Consider the following 24,370-nt stretch of genomic DNA (forward strand, 5'->3'; position numbering starts at 1 on the left):
AGTCATAATTTGTAGAGTAGACACTACAAAATGGAAGAACTCTGATGAACATTTATCTTACTTGTAAGGTGATAAGACCCCCCTAAACTGTATAGCTTCTCAACCGGTTGGTCAGTGAGACATAACAGTAATTTAAGTAGCTAGCTTCGTGAGAGCAAATTCCACAAAAAAGTTGCTACTATTATGTGTATCCCGTGCCTATGAAATATAGGACTTGTACATTAAGTAAACGGTTAGTTAACTTACAACCAGTGGCAGTGGAAGTTACCTCAAAGTTAAAAGCACCCCGCATTTAGAGGATCTTACGACGGGTAAAGCTAGACAGCTATCTGGCAAGGTAATGTGCGGCCGTTAGTCTACGTGTGTTCCATCTTTGACTTCGCTTGTACCATCCTGCTTCTTGGTAACAGTTCATTAGTCAGCGAGCACACTGTGCAAGATATTTGTATACATATGTATATATTTGTATACGATGTAACGTTAGTAAACGTTTCAGTTGTGTTATCAGTATGTCAGGGGTCACACATCCGAGCATACATTTGAAAAGCTTGATTAAGTTAGGGTACTTAAGTTAGCTAACGTTATTTAGCTTTCTGACCAGGTGTGGATGTCCGTCAAAATACATCGTTGCTTGGAGAAATCATTAGCTATTAACGCTAACCAATGTCAAGACCTCCAACTCCAGTCTTGAGTTCTGTGCGTACGTTAGGCTACATAGCCTACTTACTAGCCAGCCTCCAAGTAACGTTTATTACCTGGCGTGGACACTGCACCGCTGGCGACCAGTTGGACCTCATCGTTGCTTTGTATTTTATTTCGTATGGCTAGCTAACAAATAGCGAAATAATTATTTACGGTAACGTTATGTTTGCTAGCTAGCTAGCTAAATATGAGAAATACGACAAATAAATATATCAGTCCATCAATCAATAATAATACTAATACAATTTGTCGCTGTAATAAAACTTACCTGGAACGTTCTCTTCCACCTCTGGTGACATGCTGGCCGGACAGCTGGTTGATAGCTAGCCCCAATATTTTAAATGGAATTTATAAAATGATATGCAATTGTCGTTCAAAAAATTGTAGCAAGCAATTTAGATATATTTAGTCATCCAGTTCCTTTTTTCTTTTGTTTTATTTTTTGTCTTTTTGTTATTAAAAATATTCTTTAGCTATATTAAGCTTTTAGGCTAGGTATAGCTAGAGATATTATTAGCTAATATTTACAATGCGTCGCAGACAGACGATGGGGACGAAGGGGATTCAAAAGCAGTCGACGAAGCACTTGAAGGTAAGCCTGAAAAATCTCATGGATGAAAATTAAAGGAAAATAACTGTAAGTCAAGAGGTGGCGATCGGTTTTTCTCGTTTATTCAAACGTCCCAGAGCCTGGTAGTTCTGTTGAGTGGACTGGTCTGTCGCTTTGCCAGAAGAACCGGGGAATGTGAGCTCTTGGCTTCGCGGATCAGTCATCAGTTGCTCCCCCGCGCCTCCCCCCCACGCGCGTTCTGTCCCCCTCGCTGCAATTGGCTAATCTCTGCGCGTTCCGCTGCACTGACTGCAGCATCACTTCTCTCGTTCACTTTATTACCGTACAATGATACACGTACGCACATAGGCTTTCTCCTGCACCAACCCACATAAATTAGGTAGCGTTGAAATGTTCAGATTCAGTCTCGCGTGTAAGCTTCTTAGTTCATATATAACATTTAGGGTATACAGTATTACGGAAGCCCTAAGAGGCCATGCAATATTATTATTTTGGGTTCCGTTATCTCGTGATCACGAAATAACAGTTCCCAGTCAATATGTCCATGTGGGGGCCCACATGGGTTACACGTGAGCTGACAGTTGGGGCCTACCTGGGCTACCTAACTGGGGCCCATCTAGTTTTGTCCGCAGTTATGTCGGCCCAAATTGGTTAATGATGGGGAATTAATGGGCTTTAATTACATGATACCCCGTTTTGGGGAGAAATACATTTTTAAACACACATAAAAATGTTACAGAGTGCAGAGACAATACCCTCCTTTTTGTGGATCATTTTGAAACAAAAACGTTATACAGTAATGACCAAATATTGATGTCCTCCGCTGAAAGTATAGATAAAAAATGTCATGGAAAACTGAATGAATCCAGGTCATGTCTCCAACAACTGCACAATATAAAGTGATAGTCTAACATGTCTTCCCAAGCAGCTGTGAATCTACCCATTATCAGCACATTAAGTCAAATGATCCAGCATCCAAGCAATTAGTATTAGACATGTTGCCTTCTATTCAACATTTTAGGTTTCGCGTATACTATCGCGTTTAATCTGTCGGTAGACTATTTAATTATAGACACAGTTTGTATTGTCTAAGCGATTCCTTTTACGATGCAAGAATCATTAATTAATTAATTAATATCAAATTATTTTTCACGTGAAGATGTGCTTACCTGAGCTCACGCACATGCTTTGAAACAATGGGAGGCAGCTTTGTCCTCGCATTCTCGAAATATTTATCCGTGTAGAAATATCTATTAATGTATCTTTAGTTTTAGAGAATTCATTCATATCAAATTATTTTCAAGTGAAGATGTGCTTTCCTGGCTCACGCAAATGCTTCGAAAGAACTGGAAGCAGGGGAGTAAAAATGATTGCCAAAGTGACCGATTTCACTTGCAAACTCAGTGAACGTGTTGAGAGATGCGTTCATTGAACGAGATTACGATTCCCACGTGAATCTAAATTAACTCGGAAGAGCCCTAAATGAATTAGGGCTCTTAAAATTAACTAGAACTATCGATATGGCAACTGAACTGCAAAATAAATACACATGGCCATTTGATAATGCCTTCACTGGTTGCCAAGATTAATTTCTAGATTAATTTTGAACACAAGAAATATCTTGATCTGCAACAGTTATGCAACAGTTATCTACTCCGTCTTTAAAGTTTCCATGTCAACTAACCAGTTTTACTCCCGCTTCCAAATCTATGCAAATTGGCATTGCCATGTCATGCCTAGGTCAGGACTCCTATGTAAACTTTTCAGAACTACTTGGTTGTATTTTATAGTGTCTTATTTTGCAATCAGCCATATGCATACTTCACCATAAATGTAATTATTGCACTATTTGTTTCTCGATACTGTGTTTATAACCAGGGGCGGAGCCAAAACATGCGTTCTGCGCATGTTCGTAATTTACATAGGAACACGCTCAGTGGCCAAGCGGAATCGATAACGTTTCAGAAAATATATAACTTTAAAAGATTTAATTCAATCTTCTACTGGGACTTTTGCCGTTTATTGAGGGTGTGACAGAAGATTTCTGTGCCCCTGACTGTAATCGAATGTTTTTCACATTTACTTTTCGATTGAGCAAGTACCATTCAAAGTACATTTTTATGGGTTAGTGCTGTCCGATTGCGCTATCGCAACTAAAGGAGTTAAATATCCTAAAATACACGGATGGAAGAAAAATACGGAATGGCGAACTATTCAAAAAACTTGCGACAAAATTGGAGGAAGCAGGATTTATAAGAAGCCTTAGTCAGACACACCTCGGTCAATATTGATTCTTTCCGAGTCATGTATATTGGGACAACGACAATAATCCAATTAAATCTTATCTTTGGCCAAATCTAGATCATTACATTACAGGCATTTAGCAGATGCTCTTACCCAGAGCGACGTACAGCAAAGTGTATAACCATAGCCAGGAACAAGTATGACGAAAACCCTAGAGAGAAGTACCGGTCCAAGTGCAGGGAACAACAGCATAGTTCGTTCAACTTGGACCCCGAAGCATAGCAAATAGCTATGTAATTTAGTAAAGTTGAATTGTCATTAATTGTAATACGAAATCTACATCAACAAATAATATGATCTCTCATGTTACACAAAAACTTTTTAGGGTTCCATAACTCCCCCCCCTTCTCTGTTATTGTAACGCATGCAGATACCAGAAAAAACAGTACGCCGCTCACACACAAGTGAGTTGAAGAGCGAGCATGTTGCCTTAGTTCGGCCTACCCTCTCTGGCGGACCAACCACTGATGGGTGATGAAAAACGCGTCACTAACTGTGCGCCGCTTGTGATTTTTTTCCCGGGAATGTCGCCACAGACACCAAGTTTTTTAACCATGAATTATGATCATAATAATAGTATAAATTAATATAAAAATAGGCTCAATCACCATTGTGTTACCCAAATGCAGCGATAGATAGTGACTTAAAAGACATTTATTTTAATGAAAATCTTCGAGATTATTACTTTAAAATCTGGCATGATGACGATTTTAACTTAGGCCTATGTGTTTTTTACCAACAGATGTTAGACTTACCAATTTAAAAAGCATAACTTTAACAACCGTTCCAGATTTTTAAAAATCAATTGAGGGTTACATAAAAATAAAAAAAACTTATTACATATTCGTTCTAATGGTGTACTTCTACATGGCAGTCACTTGCCTGCATAAGTAAATGATAAGATGACCAACAAATTTATCTCATGATCACGAGATTAATAAGTCGTGATCACGAGAAAACAACTTTTGTTATCTCGTGATCACGAGATAAGTCGTGATCTCGAGATAGCGGAACCCAAAATAATAATATTTCATGGCCTCTTAGGGCTTACATATAAAACTGGCCAGGCTAGCTACAATCAAATAACAATCAATGCTGTGTTGGTAACACAGAGCAACACACACATGGCAACGAGAATTGTCTTGCTACATTAAATCCTGAATACAGTAAATGTTGATACAGTAGCCTACAATGATCATGAACCACTTCGAAAGTATGTAGGTGATGAATGGAAGATTATATCTAAATGAATATATTTTAATGGGCTTCGTGAGTGATTGTCAAGGGGACGGAAAATGTATAGGCGATACAGCTAGCTAACTGGCTTTCCAGTTTATTTTATGTTAGGCTACTATCTGCTGTTTTCAGTTAATACAATAATTGGGTTCTGTTGTTCATATAGTCTTTGCCTATTTGAATAGCCAGCCTCACTTAATTTTCTTCCATTCCTTTCTTCAGCTAGCGAACGACCGGTGTTCTGAAATAAATTATAGGCTGTTGGTCGGATAATTTTATACAACCAATAAAAAGGAGGTCGTTTTGCTAACCCAGAATGTGTCACTATAGACATCGGTCTGGAATCTCGTGAACGTCACGCAAAACCTCCACTCTTTGGTCTGAATTAGAACGTAGAGACTATCCGCGTCGTTTATACAGCGAGTCAATTTCTTTCCATTTCAGTGAGGGTGCACCACTTCAGCTAGAAAGTGTTTATTCTTTTTCACCATTCATTATTGCTTCATAAATTGGAGCAGGCCCAAATCGAAGAGGCTACAACACCAGTTAGGGTCGTGTAATCATGGACATTTGATACATATGCTACACCCAATCAAAGCATCGCAGATCAAATCTAAGCATATTCTGCCTTCACAAAATAGAATGTAATTGCACTGAAATGTGATATACTGAAAAGGCCTAAATTAAGTGTCTTTATATTGACAAAATTAGATAAAACGTATGCATGTATAATAACTTTCAAAAATTAGGCTACGGCCAGGGTAAACCCAAAATGTAGCCTAAGGTTCATAAAATGCCTATCCGTAACAACTCATATCATAATAGCTATGCTTCCCTAACGATTACTCGGGTATAATTCAGCGCAATTTTCCAATTAAATTGAAATCGAGTTGCTTTGCCAAGCTGTGACCAAACATACAGTGCCTCCAACACTGCCAAGCTGTGACCAAACATACAGTGCCTCCAACACAGCCACTGTCAAAAGAGCCTATTTGCAATGATATACAGGACAAAACATGTAGGCCGTTTCTCGCATTTAAAACTTATAATGTAATCGTGTCAGCATTAGACCTACGTCACACTTGTCATTTTTACAAAATATCTTGCATAAATACGTGCATTTCAACACGATTACAACGCGCATACTTGGCTATACAACGGGGTCGTGTTTCGGCTGCGACGTTAATCGGTTAGTTGCAAAAACGTAACACCGCGCAGTACTCCACCTACTGTAGAAAGGCTACATCGAGCATTCCGCAGCAGTCCGTATTCACCGGAACGTCAACATGATCTTTTTACTAGTGGCATTACGAACATCTTTTCTTCTGCGTTTTTATTTAACAACACTAAAGTGATATTTTTATGGAGCCCGTTTCCATCGCCCAGCATATTTAAGTTTACAACACGAGTCAAACTTAAATATGCTAGGCCGGGTCTTGTAATTGCTTTTCGGACTCAAGTAAATCTTGATATATGGAGCGTAGTACCGCCAAGTTATATGTCTCAAGTGAGGCTAGATAATTTCCAGTGCAAAATCAACTATGGTATGCGATACTGCCATTTACTCTGCCATTACGGCCAGAAAAATAGGATCACTCGGTCATAATGTATAACATTGCACTGAACAGTTTCCAGTAAAATAAGAAAAGAACAAGATGCTTACATGTTTATTTCCAAAGTGCATTCACAAGATGTCCACAAGAGGGCTACAAACACCAATAGAACTTCATTCCGCTCAAAGCAATATCAGGACAATAAGTAAATTAACACAAGTCTTTTTTTTTAAATGTAGGCCTATTTTGTGTGAGGATCCATCATTTTGATAGTTTTTGTTACCAATCAGTTGGTCTGCATCATTTGTAAAGCTCTGGCTACTGTATCTGTAGAGGACAGAACATGAGAAACTGGAAAAAAAAAAAAAAATCTATCTATGTAGATTCAGAATTTTTGTGAGATTTAGAATTTTCATAAGTTTGAGCGAATGTGAATAGATCCCTTAACTAATTTGCAAGTTTGAATTAACCATCATAACAGAAACCCTTTGATTAAAAGAAAGATGCATAAACAATTGTTAAATAATTTATTCACTGTGATTTCCTTAATTTATGTTTTAATATCTTCATTAGTCAAAAGTGATTCAGTGCATTTCCAAAAGCAATCACATACATTACATCTGGATTGCACCCAGCTTATGTATCCATGTTACAGCATCAGAAATACATATTTAAAGCAACAACGTACAAATAAATTAAGAGATAAATAACAATTGCAGTTTTTGAACAGTACAGTCATCGCAAATTAAACACTTAACACAGTGAGTGTCTAACTGATTGCCAGAGGTCTGAAACATGGAGGTGAACAAGCAATTTTTGACACAAAGACAAAACATCAAAACACCCTTTATATCAAACCACACAAACATTATCGTATATCACCTTTTATTAAACTGATTTAAAAGTAAACTGAACCCTGAGACTGAAAAAGCCATAAATTAAACTAGACATGGCAGGCAGCACCGCCCATATGGCAGATGACTGAGTAAACTCCAAGAGTATGTCCAGTGTGAAAAATGGCAACTGCGAAATGAATGAGCGAATGGACAGGGAGCAGAATAAAAATAAAATAAATAAATAAATAAATAAAGTACACTACATACTATTTATAAACAATCCATGATAACTGTACAAAACGTGAGATAAATTAGTGAATGCTATGGGCAGTTTTGAAATAGCAAAAAAAGCACTTGGAGGCCATAACAGATGGACCTTGTCTCTTAGGTCATAAAATTAGTTGCTCAATGGACATTAAAAATAGTTGTGAGAAATAAATATTATGAGGAATATGCCAAATATATTGAACGGATAGAATAATAAAGTCAAGTTTGGAGCACACGTGAATTTAATCAGCCACAGTATTAATTCTGATCCTGGCTGATTTTAATGACCATATAATTTCCTCCAGCAATAGGTAGGGAACAGCCAACAAAATTAATCAACCAAATTCATTTGTTAATCAACTAAAGCAGTGTTCCTTTTTCTGATCCTGGTTAATGTGAGTGACTAGCAAGTAGCCATGCAAGAGTTTACTTTCTGTAGAGCGATTCACAGAGCTATTCTTGCAGTGCCAACCAATCTACAAAGACAAACTTCTGAGTGAGTGAAATCTCTTAAAGCATGAGAATGTTCCCAAAAGCTGTTTGTGTGCCATCTATAACCTTTTTCTAAATTTCAATGGGCATCTGCCATACAATAGGGCAAGGACATCTGCCTTAATATCTCCTATGAACAAAATGGCAACACAGCCAAAACTACAGAAAATATATTTAAAAACAGACTGGCGATATCTTAGGTAACCTTTATATAACATCAAAAGAGTATTATTGGGTTTTTAATACCTCAATCCATAATTTCAAGCAAAACCTAAATGGACCTTGCTCTGCTACCAACCGTTCTTGCTAGAAAGTTTTATCAATGGCTACTCATGAAAAGTAAAGCCTCCATTGTCCCTCCACCTCTCCCTCCCCCATTTTTATGTCAAACTTCTGTGGCATTATCATTATTTTCACTAGGATGACACCCATAGGTCATCTGGAACATATCTGCATTCATACAGCTTGACACTTATTTGTCAATAGATTTACTGAAATCTTCCAAAACTGGGAATCAAACCTGCAACCTTCAGCCAACAAGTCCAATTTCTTATCAGCTATGAAAAACTGAAGCCTAATCACCAATCAGTGAAAAGTGCACGTGTAAACAACGTGATGAATTCACCTTTTGATTATACATATATGAAAAAAAAAAACACTAAACCAAAAGTAGGCCTGAAGTGGCTATCACGCAGTTTAACTCAAAGCCGTGTGTTCTTGAACTGCTCCTGAGTCTGTCCAGCCATACAACAGTGGAACCCTGTGGACTGTGGAGGGTCGGGTGGCCTTAGCTGTAGTGGGCGACTGTACGGCAATGGTGCCAAGACCACTGCAAGCAGAAACCCAGAGGCAGAGGAACCACGACTTGTGAGGGGCAGTTAATGGTAGCCATTAAGGTGGATTTATACTCCATATGTGTACCTGACAAACCAGCCTACTGATGTAAACCATCTCATGGCATGGGTAGGGACAGCACTTTAGCTGCACTGTTTGCAGTATGTGATAAGAAAGTGCCCATGAGTGGTCCGTGCAGGTTATTCATCTTGTGCCACTAGAGGGCAGGGGTACGGGATTTGTTCAACAATTAACCCAAATAGAAATCTAACCGTTAAAACAGTTCTGTATGAAACCAGCATTAAAAGTATTATTTGATTTCATGCCTGTTTAACTGCCTCCTTACAATTATCTTTTTATTTTCTCCTTGTTGTGATGCACTATTAGCAACCTGGATGAAAATATGTAGAATAAACTATGTTCATTCAATACTACTGCAAATGAAAGAGAGGAACTTCTCTAAATAATAATAAAAAAAAGCTGTAGTTCAGCTAATGATCTTGATCGCTTCCTAGCTTTAAATAATCCCATTTGCTCTCTTCTAGCTAACCATAAATAATGCTCGCAGACTTCTTTTGTTGTTGCTTATGGACAAGGGGTTCTTCCTAAGAAAGGTCAGGACAGATTTTAACAACTGCCATCCAGTGGAACACATAATTGCAAATGCTATGTCATGTAACCTGGACGGAACATTTAAAATGCATGTTGAGCCCTCGCTAGCCCCGATCATTTGGATGTGACATCACTGGGCATTTGCTTTGAGAGTACATTCACCTTTAGGTGTGGGGGTTGAATGAGTAGTCTACAGGTTACTGACAGGATGGCAGTGGATGCAGTTCAACTGTGTGCCCAGGGCTGACCCTGGATCAGCTATGGCATATTCACTTTATTAATATTTTGTGTTGTGCAAACTTGGATAAACTGATCCTCCAGAAGAGCAGGCCTGAAACACAGGGATGGGGAATGCCTTGGTACAGTGGGGAATGTGAGTCTTTGTGTGTAAGGGTGGCTGTGGACTATAGGTCCTGATGGAGATCACTGTGCTGTTCAGGGTTACCTTCAGTGCTGTCTCTCTCATCGTCCTGCTGGGGGGCCACCAGCTTCTGGTAGCGAGCCTGGCGCTGGTAGTCGGGGTCGATGTTGATCCAGTTGTTTGCGACCCACTTGGTTCCGTGGGCGAGTACGCAGTCGCCATGCAGGGAGTACTCATCCAATTCACCCACCCAGCCTGCGGGTCAGAGTGCAAGGCCAAACGTGGGGTACATCTGCTAGCTCTCTGCTCCTCAGGAGAGGCCCTGAAGAGCCATTTAAATCGTCAAAGCACGATTACTCCCTACAGTCTGAAATGAACTGCATTCAAGCAGTTCAGGGGAACCCAATTTCTTATTTGTAGAGAACTGACCAAGAGACTCAAAAATTTAAGGTATTGAAGGGACGGTGATTGTCTGGCCAATGAACTGTTGGACATGATTAGGTAGCCGGTTTAAGACAGTAGGATAATGGAATTGGCCACACTTCAAGGACGTCTCATCAGACCGACCAAGGATGACTACCGTCAGCAGACAGCATAATGAGCTCGCTAATGCTGTGTAGTGAGCAAAGCCTTTACTTCACATACAAACATCCCGTCCAAAATTTGAAGGTGCTCTCGCACAGAGTTGGCATCTTTGAACTGGGGCATTGGGTTCACATGGGAAGAGTGGCACAGCCTGGCACACCAGCTCTGCTGTCAGTAGTAGCCTTTATTTAAGTGGATGACTCCCATAAAAGCAAGGACATCCAGGCCAAATCACAATGTAGTGATGCATTTAATAAAATGATATATTTGATTTGTGCTTCAGATACCTTGTGGGTTTATATATACCAATGCTATTGTATATATCCGTTATAAGATTTTCACTTTTTTGACAGAGGACAGAGAAGCAGGAAGTTGTATAACGTGCCCACGTGCAGTTTCTTTCTCCCGTCTCCACATGCTTGCCTCACTGTACCTTTGCCGTCAGAAAGATGGTTGTACCAGAAGATGGCGGTTCCCTGCGTGGGCTTCACTCTCAGGTTCCCCTTGTCACAGCTCTTCTGCGTGTCGAGAAGACTGACGCCATTCTGGATCAGAGCCTGAAGCAATCGGGAACAGAGGAAGCAATGGATGCAGCACACACGCACGCAGGCATGCACTCACTCACACACACAAACACGAGCGCACACACACACGGTGCACTAAACAGTGCATTTCTGAATGACATGAGGATTCAGCTCTGCCGATACACCCAGGTGATGTACTATTCTGTCCAGCAGGGTTTGAAGATTGTATAACAGACTCACAAAGACCCCTGCAGCTGAACTGGATGTAATAATGGAGCACAACCCAACTGCTTTATACTCGGGGTAGGATGTTTACTCCAGTACACAAATACTCGCTGGCGAATTCTTAATTATTTTAAAAAATCTAATTGGAAAAAAATGTTTTGTCTAATGAAAACTGCAAAACCGCTAACACCACATTGTGTGTGCATGTGTGGTTATTATGTATATATGCCCACTCATGTGTACATTCCCCTACCCCATGCCTATTTAAACATAATAGTTTCTATCATGTCTCTCTGCCTAGTAATGAAGGCACCCACGTGTAATGGGGATAGCAGGCTATGAGCCATTTTATCACAATCAGAAAGTCATCATCCTGTAGAGAAAGCTGTAAATCAGCCTCCGGTGCTCCAGCATTCAAAGCCATTAGTATAAAAGCTGTTCTGCAGGAAGAACGCATGTAGAACAGAGACTGGGCTGCAGGTCCAGCACGCATGGCCTCTGGTCCTTTATCTGTAACAGTACTCACCTTCTCCTCATAAGTCCTGTTGTCAGCCACAGGGAATGTGGTTTCCCCACCGCTCTCCACAGAGTTCAGATAGAACACAACTGTGATGTACCTGCAGCAGGGATGACACGCAATTCACTAGAGAATAAAGACGCTCTATTTTATAAAGCAAACAGGAGACGCGGCAGCCAAATAAACAAAGCCTGCGGGCAATCAAAAAATATATACAAACGGAACTGTACTGAGATTTTTCAGAAACATTTTTTTTCTACATTTTCTCAAAAGTTTTCAGAATTTATATATATTATGATCATTACAGGGTCATAATGCCCCTAAAATACTGTACTTGACTATCATGCATCCCACATACCCTTACACACAGCCACGTTTACACAACAACATAAAGACACACAAAAATATCAAAAGGCATGAATAAACAAAGATAAGCAAGCAGTGACAATCTAATCCACACAGGATCCACAGATGTGTCTAGAGTTGTATAAGCAGCCACGTGCACACATACACAGTCACGTGCACACACACACAGACGGTCATATGCACACATACACACAGACACAACCACATGCACCCATACATGCCACAGATGTAGCTGGAGACAGGCATACAGATCCAGTGAGCTCTCTCACCGACAGGGCGTCTCATAGCGGGTGGAGGTGTTGACCGCCAGGCGGGTGTGGGAGCAGGCAGTCTCAGGGTGGATTGGCCCACTGTCATGGTGGGCATGGTGGTGACCCCCTTGGTCGTAGCGTACCACCTGCAAAGGTTCGCTCAGGTCCACCAGCAGGGGGGGCAGCTGAGTCAGATGGGTCACCCTGAGAAGAGAGACATGACAGTGGAGGAGAGGAGGGGAGGAAAAAATACAAAAAGAAAACAACAACTGTTGGGCTGCGGAATGGATTCTGCAAAACAGGAAATCCTCCCAGCTTATCCACATTAACTTCTGCTTCTGTAGACTTAATAGACCTAATGGCCAAGAGTCTAAAAGCTTTTTCCCCACTTTGGAATCATATTACAGGCAACTGCTTACAATTCAGAATCGTTATTCCTGTCTAGTGAAGCACCATCCACCACCACCATAATCTTTCCAATGTATACTTTCCCACAAGCCTAGCTACCTTGATTGTGGATAATGCCTGCACAAATACACGTCTACTGTAACAGGTGCACTTTGCATTAAGGTTTTCAATAAAGGACTCATTTGTCCTTAAGAGGAAAAAGATTTTTTTCTGATGTGAAAAACTCGCATTTCTAAACATTCTTAAAATGTGTGAGATATCTGTCTTTCTTCTTGGTGCTTATAATGCTTCTGAGGGTGTCAACTGTCAAGCAACATTGGTGGGGCGGGGGATTGGGATGGACAGAGGGAATTTGGGACTTTCAAGTAAGCTATGTGCATACAACAGTGTTTGAAAGGTTAGGGAAAAAAAACCCTGCAACAGCAATCATGCTGTGGTGTATGGATTATACACAGAACATTTATATCCCATAATTGTACAGTAAAAGTAAAAATGAAAAAGTGCACTGTTCACACTGCTGACTCAGTGTGTCTGTCATAAAAGGCACTATACTAAATGAATTTAGCCTTTTTCACAGGTGGACTGCTGACTGTATGGGAGCATGTCTGTGTATGGAGCCACCTATAAGACTGACAGAACAGATCAGTCAAGACAAACAGACAAAACCTTAGCCACCCTCAGGTGTCCCCATACCAGCATTTCAGAGCACTCTGACCCTGCCGGTGTAGCAACAAGAGGCCTTCACAGACAACAGCTGATTAAAACACCAGCTGGAGCACTACTGTTACCTTTAGCTTGCTGCTTTGCCTCCACAGCCTCAGATCGTCTGAGTTTACCGACACTGCGTACGGTGAGAGAGATTATTCCGCAGGGAGGGAGGCAGACGGGAGGCGTACCTGCTCCGGAGGGCCTGCAGGACGCGGTGAGCCCCCTCGCCCTGGTACAGCCAGGTGTGTCTCCGGCTCTGCACCGCCTGGAGCCGCTTCACGCTGAGCCGCGCCGGGAAGCGCCACGCGTCCTCGGTGCTCAGGCGCCTGAACTCCTCCAGGCTCAGCAGGCCTGCAGCCAACAGGTATAGACATCAGTGTGTACAAAAACATTAACTGGCAAACAGGAGGAGCCATTCTGGTAGTACGTACACATAATTTAAAAAACACAAACACACACAAAGATTAAGAGGCAGGAACAGCTGATAGTTGAAGCTCTCTCCTACCAACACATATACCATTTCCCTCTCTGTCCTCTTCCCCCTCTCTATCTCTCCATAGCAGCAACCCCACGCTTCTTTCCTCTCTCAGTCCTTTTCCCCCTCTCTATCTCTCCATAGCAGCAACCCCACGCTTCTTTCCTCTCTCAGTCCTTTTCCCCCTCTCTCTCTCTCCATAGCAGCAACCCCACGCTTCTTTCCCCTCTCACCGCGGCCTCGTCCGGGCCCTTCCCACCCTGCTCTCTCTCAGGTTTGGGGGAGGCGGGGTAGCGGCTGAGTCCAGTTACTCACGGCCCGGTGCACGTCCGGCCGCCAGAGCGCTCTTTCCCCTCCGGAACCGGGCCTCAGCAGGCTACCGGGCCAACACAAAAGCCCTGGGGCGCCAGGGAGGGGGAGTGAGGGGGTACCGGGAGGATTGAGCGTGTGTGTGTGTGCGTGTGTGTGCGTGTGTGTGTGCGTGTGGGGTTTGGGTGGTGGTGGGTTGATTGGTAGTGGAGGGGAGGTTTTGCCTCAAATTGAGGTTTTAATGAGCGATGCTGGTTCACATCCGCAGATTTTCGCACTGCAAACCCACAGAGACAGGCTGACAGACACACAGACAGAAGGACAAACAAAATTTTCATTAGAGTCTCTCACCGTTATGGTCTGGGTTGGCCTTGCGTCCGGCAAAGATCTCCTGCAGGCCCTCTGGGGCCAGCCACATTCCGCCCTGAGCGTGTGAGTGGCTCACAATCTGGGGGACATGCAGAGCAGAGAGCCAGAGCGTAGTGAGCAAGCTAAGGAGACAGAAGTCTGAGCAACCAACGGGTGAAAGCCACCTGCTCTCCCTGAACAAAGCCCTTCACCTGAGCTGCTTGAGAACATACAGCTGAACGAATGTGTAAACTGTAAATTAAGTGACACTAATCATTCTAGAGAATGTACAGAAATATAAAGGAAAACAAATCACTGAAAAACAGCCTTTTAGGCCAAGACAAAAAGGACTACCTCTGCTAGACTTCTGTACCCCCCTCAAGTACTCAATTACTTTGAAAGTGCAGTCCATCCTATGTATTGATTTGCAGCAGTGAAAATTACTTTTAGCCCTCTCACTGCTTGACAGTTGCACATATTAATCCATCCTGCACATTTATCCTCAAACACCTGCCCTTTGTCCATGCCTTCCTTTTCTCCACCCCTTTCCTCCAGATCACACCAAACATCTCTTCACCTGTTCTCCACCCTTTATCCCAGAATGCCCTGCATCCCTGCACCTTTCCTGCACACTTATCCCATCGCTACACCAGCAGACTGAATTCTACACCCCCTCCCAATGGACACATGCAAACACGCGCGCACACACACACACGCACACATGCGCGCGCGTGCACACACACACACACCTCCTGAAGCTGGAGTTGCCCGTCCTGGTTGAGGTCCAGCAGGTTAAAGATTTCCTCCGGACTGAGGTCCAGCTGCTCCAGCTCCTCCTCCCGGGCCTCGGACGCTGTGTTCTGGCTCTCTGTGAGGCCCTTCAGCTGGGCGAGCTGCACCACCACACGGCACTCCTCCTCCGACAGGAAATCTGGGATCTCTGTCACAGGTACAGCGGTGTCACGGCCCCGTCCACGCAACCGCGCTTTTACTTTGTAGAATTTACCTTTAGCGTGCAGTGGCATGAAGGGCGCCTACAAAGTTCAACTGTACAAGCTCACTGAAATCTATATGGAATTCAGAAATACACTTTCTGTTCCAAAATTTTTTTAAAACTTTCTCTCATGTGATCTTGTGTACATACTGTATGTCTTGTGTGGGTGTGTGTGTGTGGGTACACAGCCATTACCGTGCCAAGACACTATTTTAAAAAAGTGAGATCGCTGTGCTGTGAATAAACATTTGAAAAAAAAAAGACACCCAGAAAACGCCAAAGTCCTGCCATGAAGAAACACATTCCATACACACTATGTATGATACACGTACAAAGCTTTACCTTTGCTAAAAGGTCATTATACAAAGTTGTTCTCACACACCGAAACTAATTACTAACTTCTAACAACTTGCAAGCTTTTGAGCAGAATGGTAATTATTCCTTCCAATTAAATTAAAATTAAACACATCCTGACCTAATGTTTTAGGTCTTACTCACTCTGAAGGAGGTCAGAATTCAACCTTAGACTGCTTATGTTAATAAGCATAATATGTACTAGCGTATATGTACATTAAATGAATACACAATGCACTGTAGAACATTCATAGCACTATAACATGCATACTGTATATTTTCAATGGGGGGAGGGGGAACGGCACACTCAATTACACCCAATTACCATGACATTTATTCATTTTAATATATGGTTTCTTATCCAGTGCTGTGTGCGGAGCTCTTAAGTGTTTGGGGATGTTGGGGTAATGAAACTCCCTGGAGAGCCCATTCACCACGCTAATGAGGCCGGCCGTGTGAATGTGTCACAGGAGGGGTGAGAAACGAGCCGCATTGTCTTCCTGGGTGGGAGGCACTTGTTGCTCTTGTGTTTGTTAGTGCTATCATTACTACCATTGCCATTCAGACCCTTTTCACTTGCGAAAGAGCGCTCCCAGCCCCGTTTCAGCCTTCAAGGCACAAAGCCCTCGGGCCCATCCCCCCGATCTCCACCCCACCTGCGCGACTCTCTGCGACTAATAATAGGCCACTCCTGGCCTTTGAGCATCTCTCCCCGTAGATTTCCTCTTAGCTTCCCACTGAACTCACCTCCACACACGCCGCACTCCATTTTAGAGCCCCGCATTCTCATTCATCTCAACTTAACTGGAACATCACTTCCGTCGGAATATACAAAGCAAACACGCCCCCGCCCCTGTCCAGCAGGCCACCGACTAACAGCCACGAAACGAAGCCCTCCCAACGACCTGCTGCTACATTTAGCATTAGCGTGTTGCTGTAGAGTGAGTGTAGAAGGGCTGAGTGCTAGGACATGAACGGGGAGGACAGATTGCCTGTATGCATCCCCCTCCATTTCCTGGCCCGCCAGGCTACAGCAGCTGTAGGTCCCTGCACACGGCTAACAAAAAAAAGCTCCAGCTGCTCCTGCACAGCGCAAAGAGGAAGTGGCCTGCTTGTCTGGACAGAAAGCAGGTTTCAGGGAAACCGCAGGAGATAAAAGCATGCTCTCCACCTGCTTTCACTGGGGTACAGCGCTGGGTTTCTACACTACATGGGATTACCCACTGTATTACACATTTCATTCTACCTTTCATTTTGCGATCTTTACTTCACACTGGTCTTCTTGGTAGAACATTCACTTTTAACCTGAGCAAAGCTAAATGAGATGTATTGACGTCTATAATAACTAAGTTTTAATGTTTCAGTTCTTGATAATTAAACTTTTCTTATATTTATTATATATATTTTTCTAATAGAAAAAAGTGTTTCCCTAATGAAGGCTTACAGCTGAAATGAGCAGACTTTTAGGATTCCTAAATATTATTTACTTTTCCCTAAATCTGGCTTACAATATATCTTCGCAGTGGAAATTAGAGTAAAGAGAAAAAAATGCCCACCACCACAGGATTCTCCAATATTATTTATTTAGCAAGCTAGAAGCTAAAGTTTCATGTATCTAACTCACGACCAGCCCACTGCCGGTACCTTCAGAAGAGCAACAGGCTCTGCTCAGACGGAGAGGGAAGGAAGCAGAAAATCAGGAGGGTGGTGTGAGAAAGGGACTCTGCTCTCAACCTCCAGCAGCGAGGCGGAAAAGACAGTGTGTGAAGGCGACACACAGAGCATCATTAAGGTCCCGCACTCACGCACACACTTTCAAACTAACGGGCTAATGAGGCTCTTTCCCCTGACCCAACCCCAAACACCACTATGCCCCACCCGCTGCCTCCCCTATTGTCAAACTAGCCAGAATGTAAATGAGGACACACCCAACCGAAAGGGGCGGCCCCAGGCCTGTATAAAAGCACTCAGCCAAGCTGTACCCAGTCACACTGCCCCACAGAGCCCGTCTGCCCCAGGGACACACACATGTACGCACGTCCGGACCTGCTCCATCTGCCTGGGGACACCGCACTGCCCGCCCTGCCTCTCCTGCCTTCTCTGAGCTGCCGTTTGATTGGATGATGCCCGTTGCCTTGCCGCTAGTCCCTGCACGCCCCCTGCGCTTGCCCGTGCTCCTGCTGCTGGCGCTGCTGCTGTGCCCGGGGCCAGGCTCAGGGCTGGGCGAGGGTGCGCCCGGCGGGCACTGGGAGCTGCGGAGCTCCTCTCGCTGCCTGCCCATCCCTCCCACCATGGCGCTGTGCCACGACATCGGCTACTCCACCATGCGCATGCCCAACCTGCTGGGCCACGAGTCCCCGGGAGAGGCAGTGCAGCAGTCCGCCAGCTGGCTGCCCCTGCTGGCCCGGGAGTGCCACCCCGACGCCCGGATCTTCCTCTGCTCACTCTTTGCACCCATCTGCCTGGACAGGTAAGAGCAAAATGCCAAAATGGGCTGGGGATCGACACTCCAATACAGCACAGCTGCTGCTACTACTATGGAAAGCATAATGTAAAACCACTGTGAAAGTGAAATGAGGGAAAACATGAAATTCAACTCTTGGCAGGGACTTATTGTTTCTGAAAGGCATCTCTTGCCAGAACATCTGTGAGGGTCGACCTTACAAACTCAAAACGAATACCGATAATTAATGTAGCAACTGTGAGCTGAGTTTCTTGATGATTTTTATTTTTTCCTTGCTGAAAAATGATCTAACTGCCATCGTACCCGTGAGCAGGGTACTTAACCTGAATTGCTTCTGTAAACGTCCAGCTGCATAAATGGGCAGTGTGTAAATAACGTAGGCTGATCAGGATTAGCGCATCTGCTACAGGCTGAAATGTAAATGTTGTAGCAGATGTGTGGTAGGCACCGATAGTTCAGCTTTTCCTTTCTGCTGCCTACATGTAGTTCTACAAGCAGATTGAATTTTGGTTTGTGAGAAATATTCTTTGAAAATATTCAGAGGAATTAGAAAATATTCTTCCACTTGTATTCTACGTGACTAGACATAATTTTCCCGTTATCATTTTTTCTTTAAAGATGGTTCAAGGAGGTCATTTCTGACTCATTTCCATTAGCTAATAAATGGAGGTATGCAAACACTGTTGGCCTTAGAACATTCTAGGTAAGGTTTACTAAAATCAAGGCTCCAGAAGGTTTTTTTTCCTCTATATTGCCCGTGGAGAATTTAACACATTTTCTGACTAATCAGAGCAGTCCTGTGTGATCCTCTGATCTTTGTCAGACCACAGGGAAGGGGTCTGAATAGGGCTCAATACCTCATGCAAATCCACCTCCATAGCTCAGGGCACCACTGCCATCTCCTGAGCCACCCTGTCCCTGCCATCAAAGCAAAGGCCTTCCTTTTCAGCCGCAGTTCTGCCTTCACACCTCTGTAAACGAACAGGATCAGATTGGGCATTGTCTTATCCCTTTCCCCTGCCACTTCAGAAGCTTAGTCTCTTTAGTCCATTCACAGTCAACTTCCTCTCTCTCTCCCTCTCTCTCTCTCTCTTTCTCACTCTTTCTCCCCCGCACTGCGTCCGCTCAGGTTCATCTCCCCGTGCCGGAGCCTGTGCGAGTCGGTGCGGGACAGCTGTGCTCCTATAATGGCGTGCTATGGGTACCCCTGGCCTGCCATTCTCAGCTGCGACCAGTTCCCTGCTGACCACCTGGTGTGCATCTCTTCGGTTTCCAACAACACGGTCAACAATGCCGGCAGCCGCAAAGGTTAGTTATATATGCTCCGCCCACCCACCTCAAATAAGGCTACCTTGCACAGATTACTTCTGGACTTCACTCCCTCACAGTGCCTGCACTGTTAACTTTGTTCATTCCCTTCAAAAATCTGCCGCATGAGCACAAGCAGGTCCTGAACACGCTGCACATTCGCGTTAATCTGCACATGCTCCAAGTGCAAATCCACCCCCTTCATGTCCCAGAATAGTTTTGTCAATGATTTTAGACAATCCAGGAAGCCAGTACAAACAGATCAAGGTCAGTATGCTTACTGACCTGTTGTCACACTGCCATCATAAAAAACAGTACTGCAATGTTTTATGCGCTCCAGGACTTGCACAATGAACATTTACTTATGTTAATTTCTTGAACATTGCTTGATACTTCAAACTGTAATGAATGCTGAGTTAAAAAGAGGACATCACGTGACACATTTAAATAGTTATGTACAGAATGTGTATATGCAGATTTGTATGTACACTTCTCTTTTTTAAGATATAACATTACATCAACTCCTAAATGATATTGTAATTATAATAAGGGACTGGAAGATCTGGTTCTGACTGGTTTGGGTTAAGGTCATGATGTAATGCAGCAGAAATTAAATGACTGCATAGTATTATGCAACTGCATTGTAACCCAAGAACACTCATGTTTTGGTTATTAAGTAACCAATAATGAATGGAAACAAATATGAAGAAATGTGCATCCCTGCTTCAGCTGTACCTCGAGCAAGCTGTCGAGATTGTGAACTGGAAGAAGCAAAGTCTGCAAAGGACGTGCTGGAAACCTTCTGCAGGAATGACTTTGGTAAGTAGAGCTACTTTACCCCTCTATCCCTTCCTACCAAGGTCTCCTGTTCTTTCTCCCACTCCTAGCCTTCATTCTACTTTTCCTGCAGCTAAAATAGCCTATTTGTTTTCCCACACACAACATCCATCCATCTGCCTGCCCCCCATTTCACATGGTTTTTCATACAAACAGGCCTCATCACTTCTCACTTCTCCTAAACTCCACACCATTGCGTGTTTGTCACCTCTATCCTTCAAACATCTGTTTCGGCAGCTAAACAGCAGCTACCTTTCGTCTTTTAATGGAGTGGCTGCTGCATCTCTCTCACTGGTGAATCACCATCTTTCACCCCACCCATCACTGGTGATATTAAATGTTTCTCTTCTGGTGGGGAAGCAGCATTCCACTTCCACTGGTGAACGAGCACGTCTCTCTCTTTCAGTGGTGAAACTGCGCCTGTCGCGGCTCAACTCCAGCACCGCGGGCCTGGCCCGGTTCTCCCTGGCCAATAAGGTGGAGGTGCTGAAGCACGGCCCACTGCTGGGGGGTCAGATCCGCGCCCGCCTGCAGCTGTGGCTGGACCGCGACGCCACCTGCGTGCACAACATGACGCGCCGCCAGCCCCACGGCGGCGCCTACCTGGTGACGGGCAACGTGCAGGGCGAGCGCCTGGTGGTGGTCAAGGCCTACAGCTGGCACAAGCGCGAACGCAACCTAACGACTGCCGCGCGCAAGTGGAAACGGCACCGGTGCAGAGGGTAGCGCTCAGAGGAACAGGGAGGGAGCAGAGCTGGGCTGGGCAGTGCACTAGCACGTCTTGGTTAGGCGGCCTTAGCTCGTCTGCCTCCAATGGCACACACAGTCACTGCTGGGCGGAAAATACCCCACACCCATTTGCCCCTCAAATCATGTACTGCGACATACAGCCCACATACATACACACAAGCAATAATAGCATATTTCTGCAGTGCACCAGGTTCACAAGAATGTCAAACAATGGGACTCTGTTATCTACCTTCAAATGAGTTAGGGCTTAGCATCTTCAACAAATGTCTTACATAAAAGGGTGTCACTGGTCCACAATGTCGAAAAGAACAACAAATGGGCTGACATTTTTTCAGTCCTCCTCTCCACTGATTGTGATTTAAAAGTGCCATTTCACAGTCCAGATCAAATCATGTTCCAAATCAAAACTTTCAAGATACCCTCTCTAAAGAGAAAATGTACTCCGTTCATTGTATATGTATATATATGTAAATTACTGTACTATATTTGTAATGAAATTAAATTTAACGCAATGACAATGTATTTTAATTTCTACTGTGAATGAGAGTTTTCCCATGACAACAAACACCCTGCTGAAAAACTATTGACAATACGCTGCTGACAATATTTTGTGGATGAAAAGTGGCAACAGACATACCAGACATTCACTTATCCTCCCTACAGCCCTCCACCCACTCACCCTGAGTTACAGCTCATATCTCACCAAAAAGCAATGGCTTCAGGCTCAAGGTCCGCATCTCATGAACTCTGTTGGGCACCAGAGAGATTTTCTGAATGTGTCCTACCTAAACGAGGATAAAGACACAAAAGTTTCTTCAGGAATGCCTTACAGTAGAGGGCACACACTGTAATCATGACAAAATTAACAAATAAACAAAAACAAATAAAAAATTCAAAAACAAGATAGAGAGCATATTCGTGACAGTTCCAGGCCTCACCCGAATCCCTTCAAAACGTGGAAGGTGGATCTTTACTGGGGGCCCCAGATCTGGAGACTTATAAGGGTCAGGAAGAGGCTGGTGAGCGCTGCTTTCGCTGTTTATCATGGGGTCCCCACCGGAGGTACTCAGTTCTCCAGGGCCATTGTTATAGTACACGTAGAGAAGCAAGGCAATGACGTTTATGATGTAAACGTGAAAAAAGACCATCACCACCACAAAATAGGTGCGAGAACAGACACTGCTTTTGTGCAGCAGAACCCGATCTTGACGGGGAAGTGGCGGTAGAGTCGGAGACGCATAAATGGTCGATAAGCCCTGAGATTCCATCATATTCACGTAAAAATTTATACACCAACTTCTTATTTATTTTTTATCCACTTATGCTCGCTTGCTCCGTTAGCCAGCTAGATGCCAAGGATATGCGAATTGGCCAAGAATAGCTTGCTATCGAGCAAACTAGCTAGTTGGCCTCCACGCTCAGTCAGCGGTATGTTGTCATTTTTTGCAGATAACTAGTCAGCTAGTTAGGTTGCAACATAAGATTGTTGTCATATTTGGCGTTGTGTTAGCCTCGAAGCGTTAGATCGTTTGCTAACTGGCAAAACATTTCACTTCATAGGACAAAACATTCATTGCAGTAACTGTGGTTTTGGTTCGCACACCATCACTTAACGTTTAACATTACTTAGCGTTTGCTAGCTACATCGTAATTTCTTTAAGGTAACGTTAGTTATCTATTTGACTGGCTAGCTTCCAAGTAGCTAAATATTGCACAAGCTTGCTTACTCGCGCTGGCCAACCTATTACATGGCTAAACTGGTTTGCAACACTAACCTAACAAGGCCAGCTAGCTTGCAATCTCTAAAAAATCTAAAAACATCACAATACCGAAAACGTAATCTAATAACAAGTACCAGCATTCCTTAGTGGTCTTCTAGCTAACCTGCCGTGACCTAAATGAACGGACAATCCGAGTGCGTAATAAGAAAAAACGACGCCATTGCCCTGACAACTGTGCAGTGGAAAGCAGCCAAGAGCAGCCAAGAGCATCCAAGGATTATTTTGACAGATTTTGAAATGAGCAAGATGAATACTACCCCCTAGTGGCGAACATCCAGAGCTAAAAAGGTCTTCAGCCAAAGCTCCCGAAATCACACTACTTCTGGACCACTGACCTTTCTACCGTCGGCAACTGTCCGGGACCTACTGGGTATACTTGTCTTTATTCCATATTATCTTTAAATTAACCAATGCCCTGGAGTTGATAGTTAAATTTAAAAAATAAGTAAAAATAAAATAATAATAATAATAATAATAATAATAATAATAATAATAATAATAAATTAATTAATTAATTAATGAAGAGCTACCCTGAGAGATACCAAATATCAGTATTCAGTTAAGCACAAAGTCAAACCAAGTTAGCAGAAGTGAGCTTACAGAATGAGAGCATATGTTATAATTATGTTGTTATGGGAATAGATGGAATGCAATTGTCTCTCGCACACATTAAACTTATATTAGATGGTTAAAATGTGGCTCAGAATGAAACTTGAAAGTGGTTATAATTATAATTGTGGGTATCTATTGGAAAATATGAGTGTTACATGAACAAAAATGTGAAGACAGATTGCAGGGTTGTGACAATAACTAAGGATTATTCATCAGTTTCATTAATTTTTTCTTATGTGAATGTTTCCATGTTTCTATCAGTCAAAGATATTGAATAACTCCTGAGGGACAAAGCATAATTGCACATATCCTAACATTTCCCAGTTATTATAGAACACACCCTGTAATATAACTCCTCTGGATGCACTACTTACACAGACCTCCAACTCAGTTATTATACAGAATAATGTACAGAATCAATATGTGCTTTGGAATTCCAAATTAGGGAAGACCAAATTACAAAAATAAATTATTAAAATTTTACCACAAGATGGCAGTATATGCAGGGAAATTGAGACACAAGCATTCGTATGTGGGAAAGCATGCACCTATGTGCGCACAGCACATACAGTGCCCTCAATAACATTTGGGACAAAGACATTTTTTCTCTTGATTTGGCTCTGTACTCCACAATCTTAGATTTGTAATCAAATGTTTCACATGTGGTTAAGTGCAGATTCTCAGCTTTTATTAAATGGTATTTTTATACATTCTAGTTTCACCATGTAGAAATTACAGCACTTTCATACATATGAAGTGTCGTCCAATAAATTTTGAGGCATAATG

General features: G+C 43.1%; 3 protein-coding genes across 6 annotated transcripts in view; 1 reads left to right on the plus strand and 2 right to left on the minus strand.

Moving 5' to 3' along the window:
- LOC135234055 (sodium- and chloride-dependent creatine transporter 1-like) overlaps window positions 1-2,602 on the minus strand; it is a 32,130-nt gene extending 29,528 nt beyond the window's left edge. For 2 of the 4 annotated variants that reach the window (XR_010324014.1, XM_064298179.1), the window contains exon 1: window positions 2,443-2,602. Coding sequence is in view for 3 of the 4 variants with exons in the window: in XM_064298179.1 (XP_064154249.1) it covers window positions 2,443-2,560 (118 nt within the window). In the remaining variant the exon portion in view is untranslated. Of the gene's footprint in view, window positions 1-970; window positions 1,842-2,442 lie in introns of those variants that run through there. The other 2 variants (XM_064298177.1, XM_064298178.1) reach the window with 2 other exon arrangements.
- A 3,864-nt stretch (window positions 2,603-6,466) lies between these two features.
- LOC135234058 (transmembrane prolyl 4-hydroxylase-like) lies at window positions 6,467-23,320 on the minus strand. Its single transcript, XM_064298188.1, has 10 exons — window positions 22,130-23,320; window positions 21,895-21,976; window positions 15,234-15,424; window positions 14,488-14,584; window positions 13,541-13,703; window positions 12,255-12,440; window positions 11,629-11,719; window positions 10,787-10,910; window positions 9,853-10,023; window positions 6,467-9,738 (listed from the first exon to the last, which is right to left on the minus strand). Exons 1-10 carry the CDS (start codon window positions 22,460-22,462, stop codon window positions 9,677-9,679), a joined length of 1,500 nt encoding a protein of 499 aa, XP_064154258.1. The 5' UTR covers window positions 22,463-23,320; the 3' UTR covers window positions 6,467-9,676.
- On the plus strand, window positions 17,953-21,709 carry LOC135234059 (secreted frizzled-related protein 2). The gene is made up of 4 exons (XM_064298189.1): window positions 17,953-18,302; window positions 19,426-19,604; window positions 20,334-20,423; window positions 20,848-21,709. The coding sequence occupies exons 1-4, from the start codon at window positions 17,953-17,955 to the stop codon at window positions 21,165-21,167; spliced, it is 939 nt and encodes a 312-aa protein (XP_064154259.1). The 3' UTR covers window positions 21,168-21,709.
- Window positions 23,321-24,370: the final 1,050 nt, after the last annotated feature.

This window comes from Anguilla rostrata, chromosome 11, assembly GCF_018555375.3.
Source record: "Anguilla rostrata isolate EN2019 chromosome 11, ASM1855537v3, whole genome shotgun sequence".
NCBI classification, from domain to species: Eukaryota; Metazoa; Chordata; class Actinopteri; order Anguilliformes; family Anguillidae; genus Anguilla; species Anguilla rostrata.

Excerpts from the sequence above, each read along its gene's own strand:
- LOC135234059 (XM_064298189.1), top strand. The coding sequence starts at position 17,953 with ATGATGCCCGTTGCCTTGCCGCTAGTCCCTGCACGCCCCCTGCGCTTG. Across the intron at positions 18,303-19,425 it reads GCACCCATCTGCCTGGACAG|GTTCATCTCCCCGTGCCGGA; the intron begins GTAAGAGCAAAA and ends GCGTCCGCTCAG. Across the intron at positions 19,605-20,333 it reads CAATGCCGGCAGCCGCAAAG|CTGTACCTCGAGCAAGCTGT; the intron begins GTTAGTTATATA and ends TCCCTGCTTCAG.
- LOC135234058 (XM_064298188.1), bottom strand. The coding sequence starts at position 22,462 with ATGATGGAATCTCAGGGCTTATCGACCATTTATGCGTCTCCGACTCTA. Across the intron at positions 13,704-14,487 it reads GGCCAACCCAGACCATAACG|GCCTGCTGAGCCTGGAGGAG; the intron begins GTGAGAGACTCT and ends TGTTGGCTGCAG. Across the intron at positions 10,911-11,628 it reads ACAGGACTTATGAGGAGAAG|GCTCTGATCCAGAATGGCGT; the intron begins GTGAGTACTGTT and ends CGATTGCTTCAG.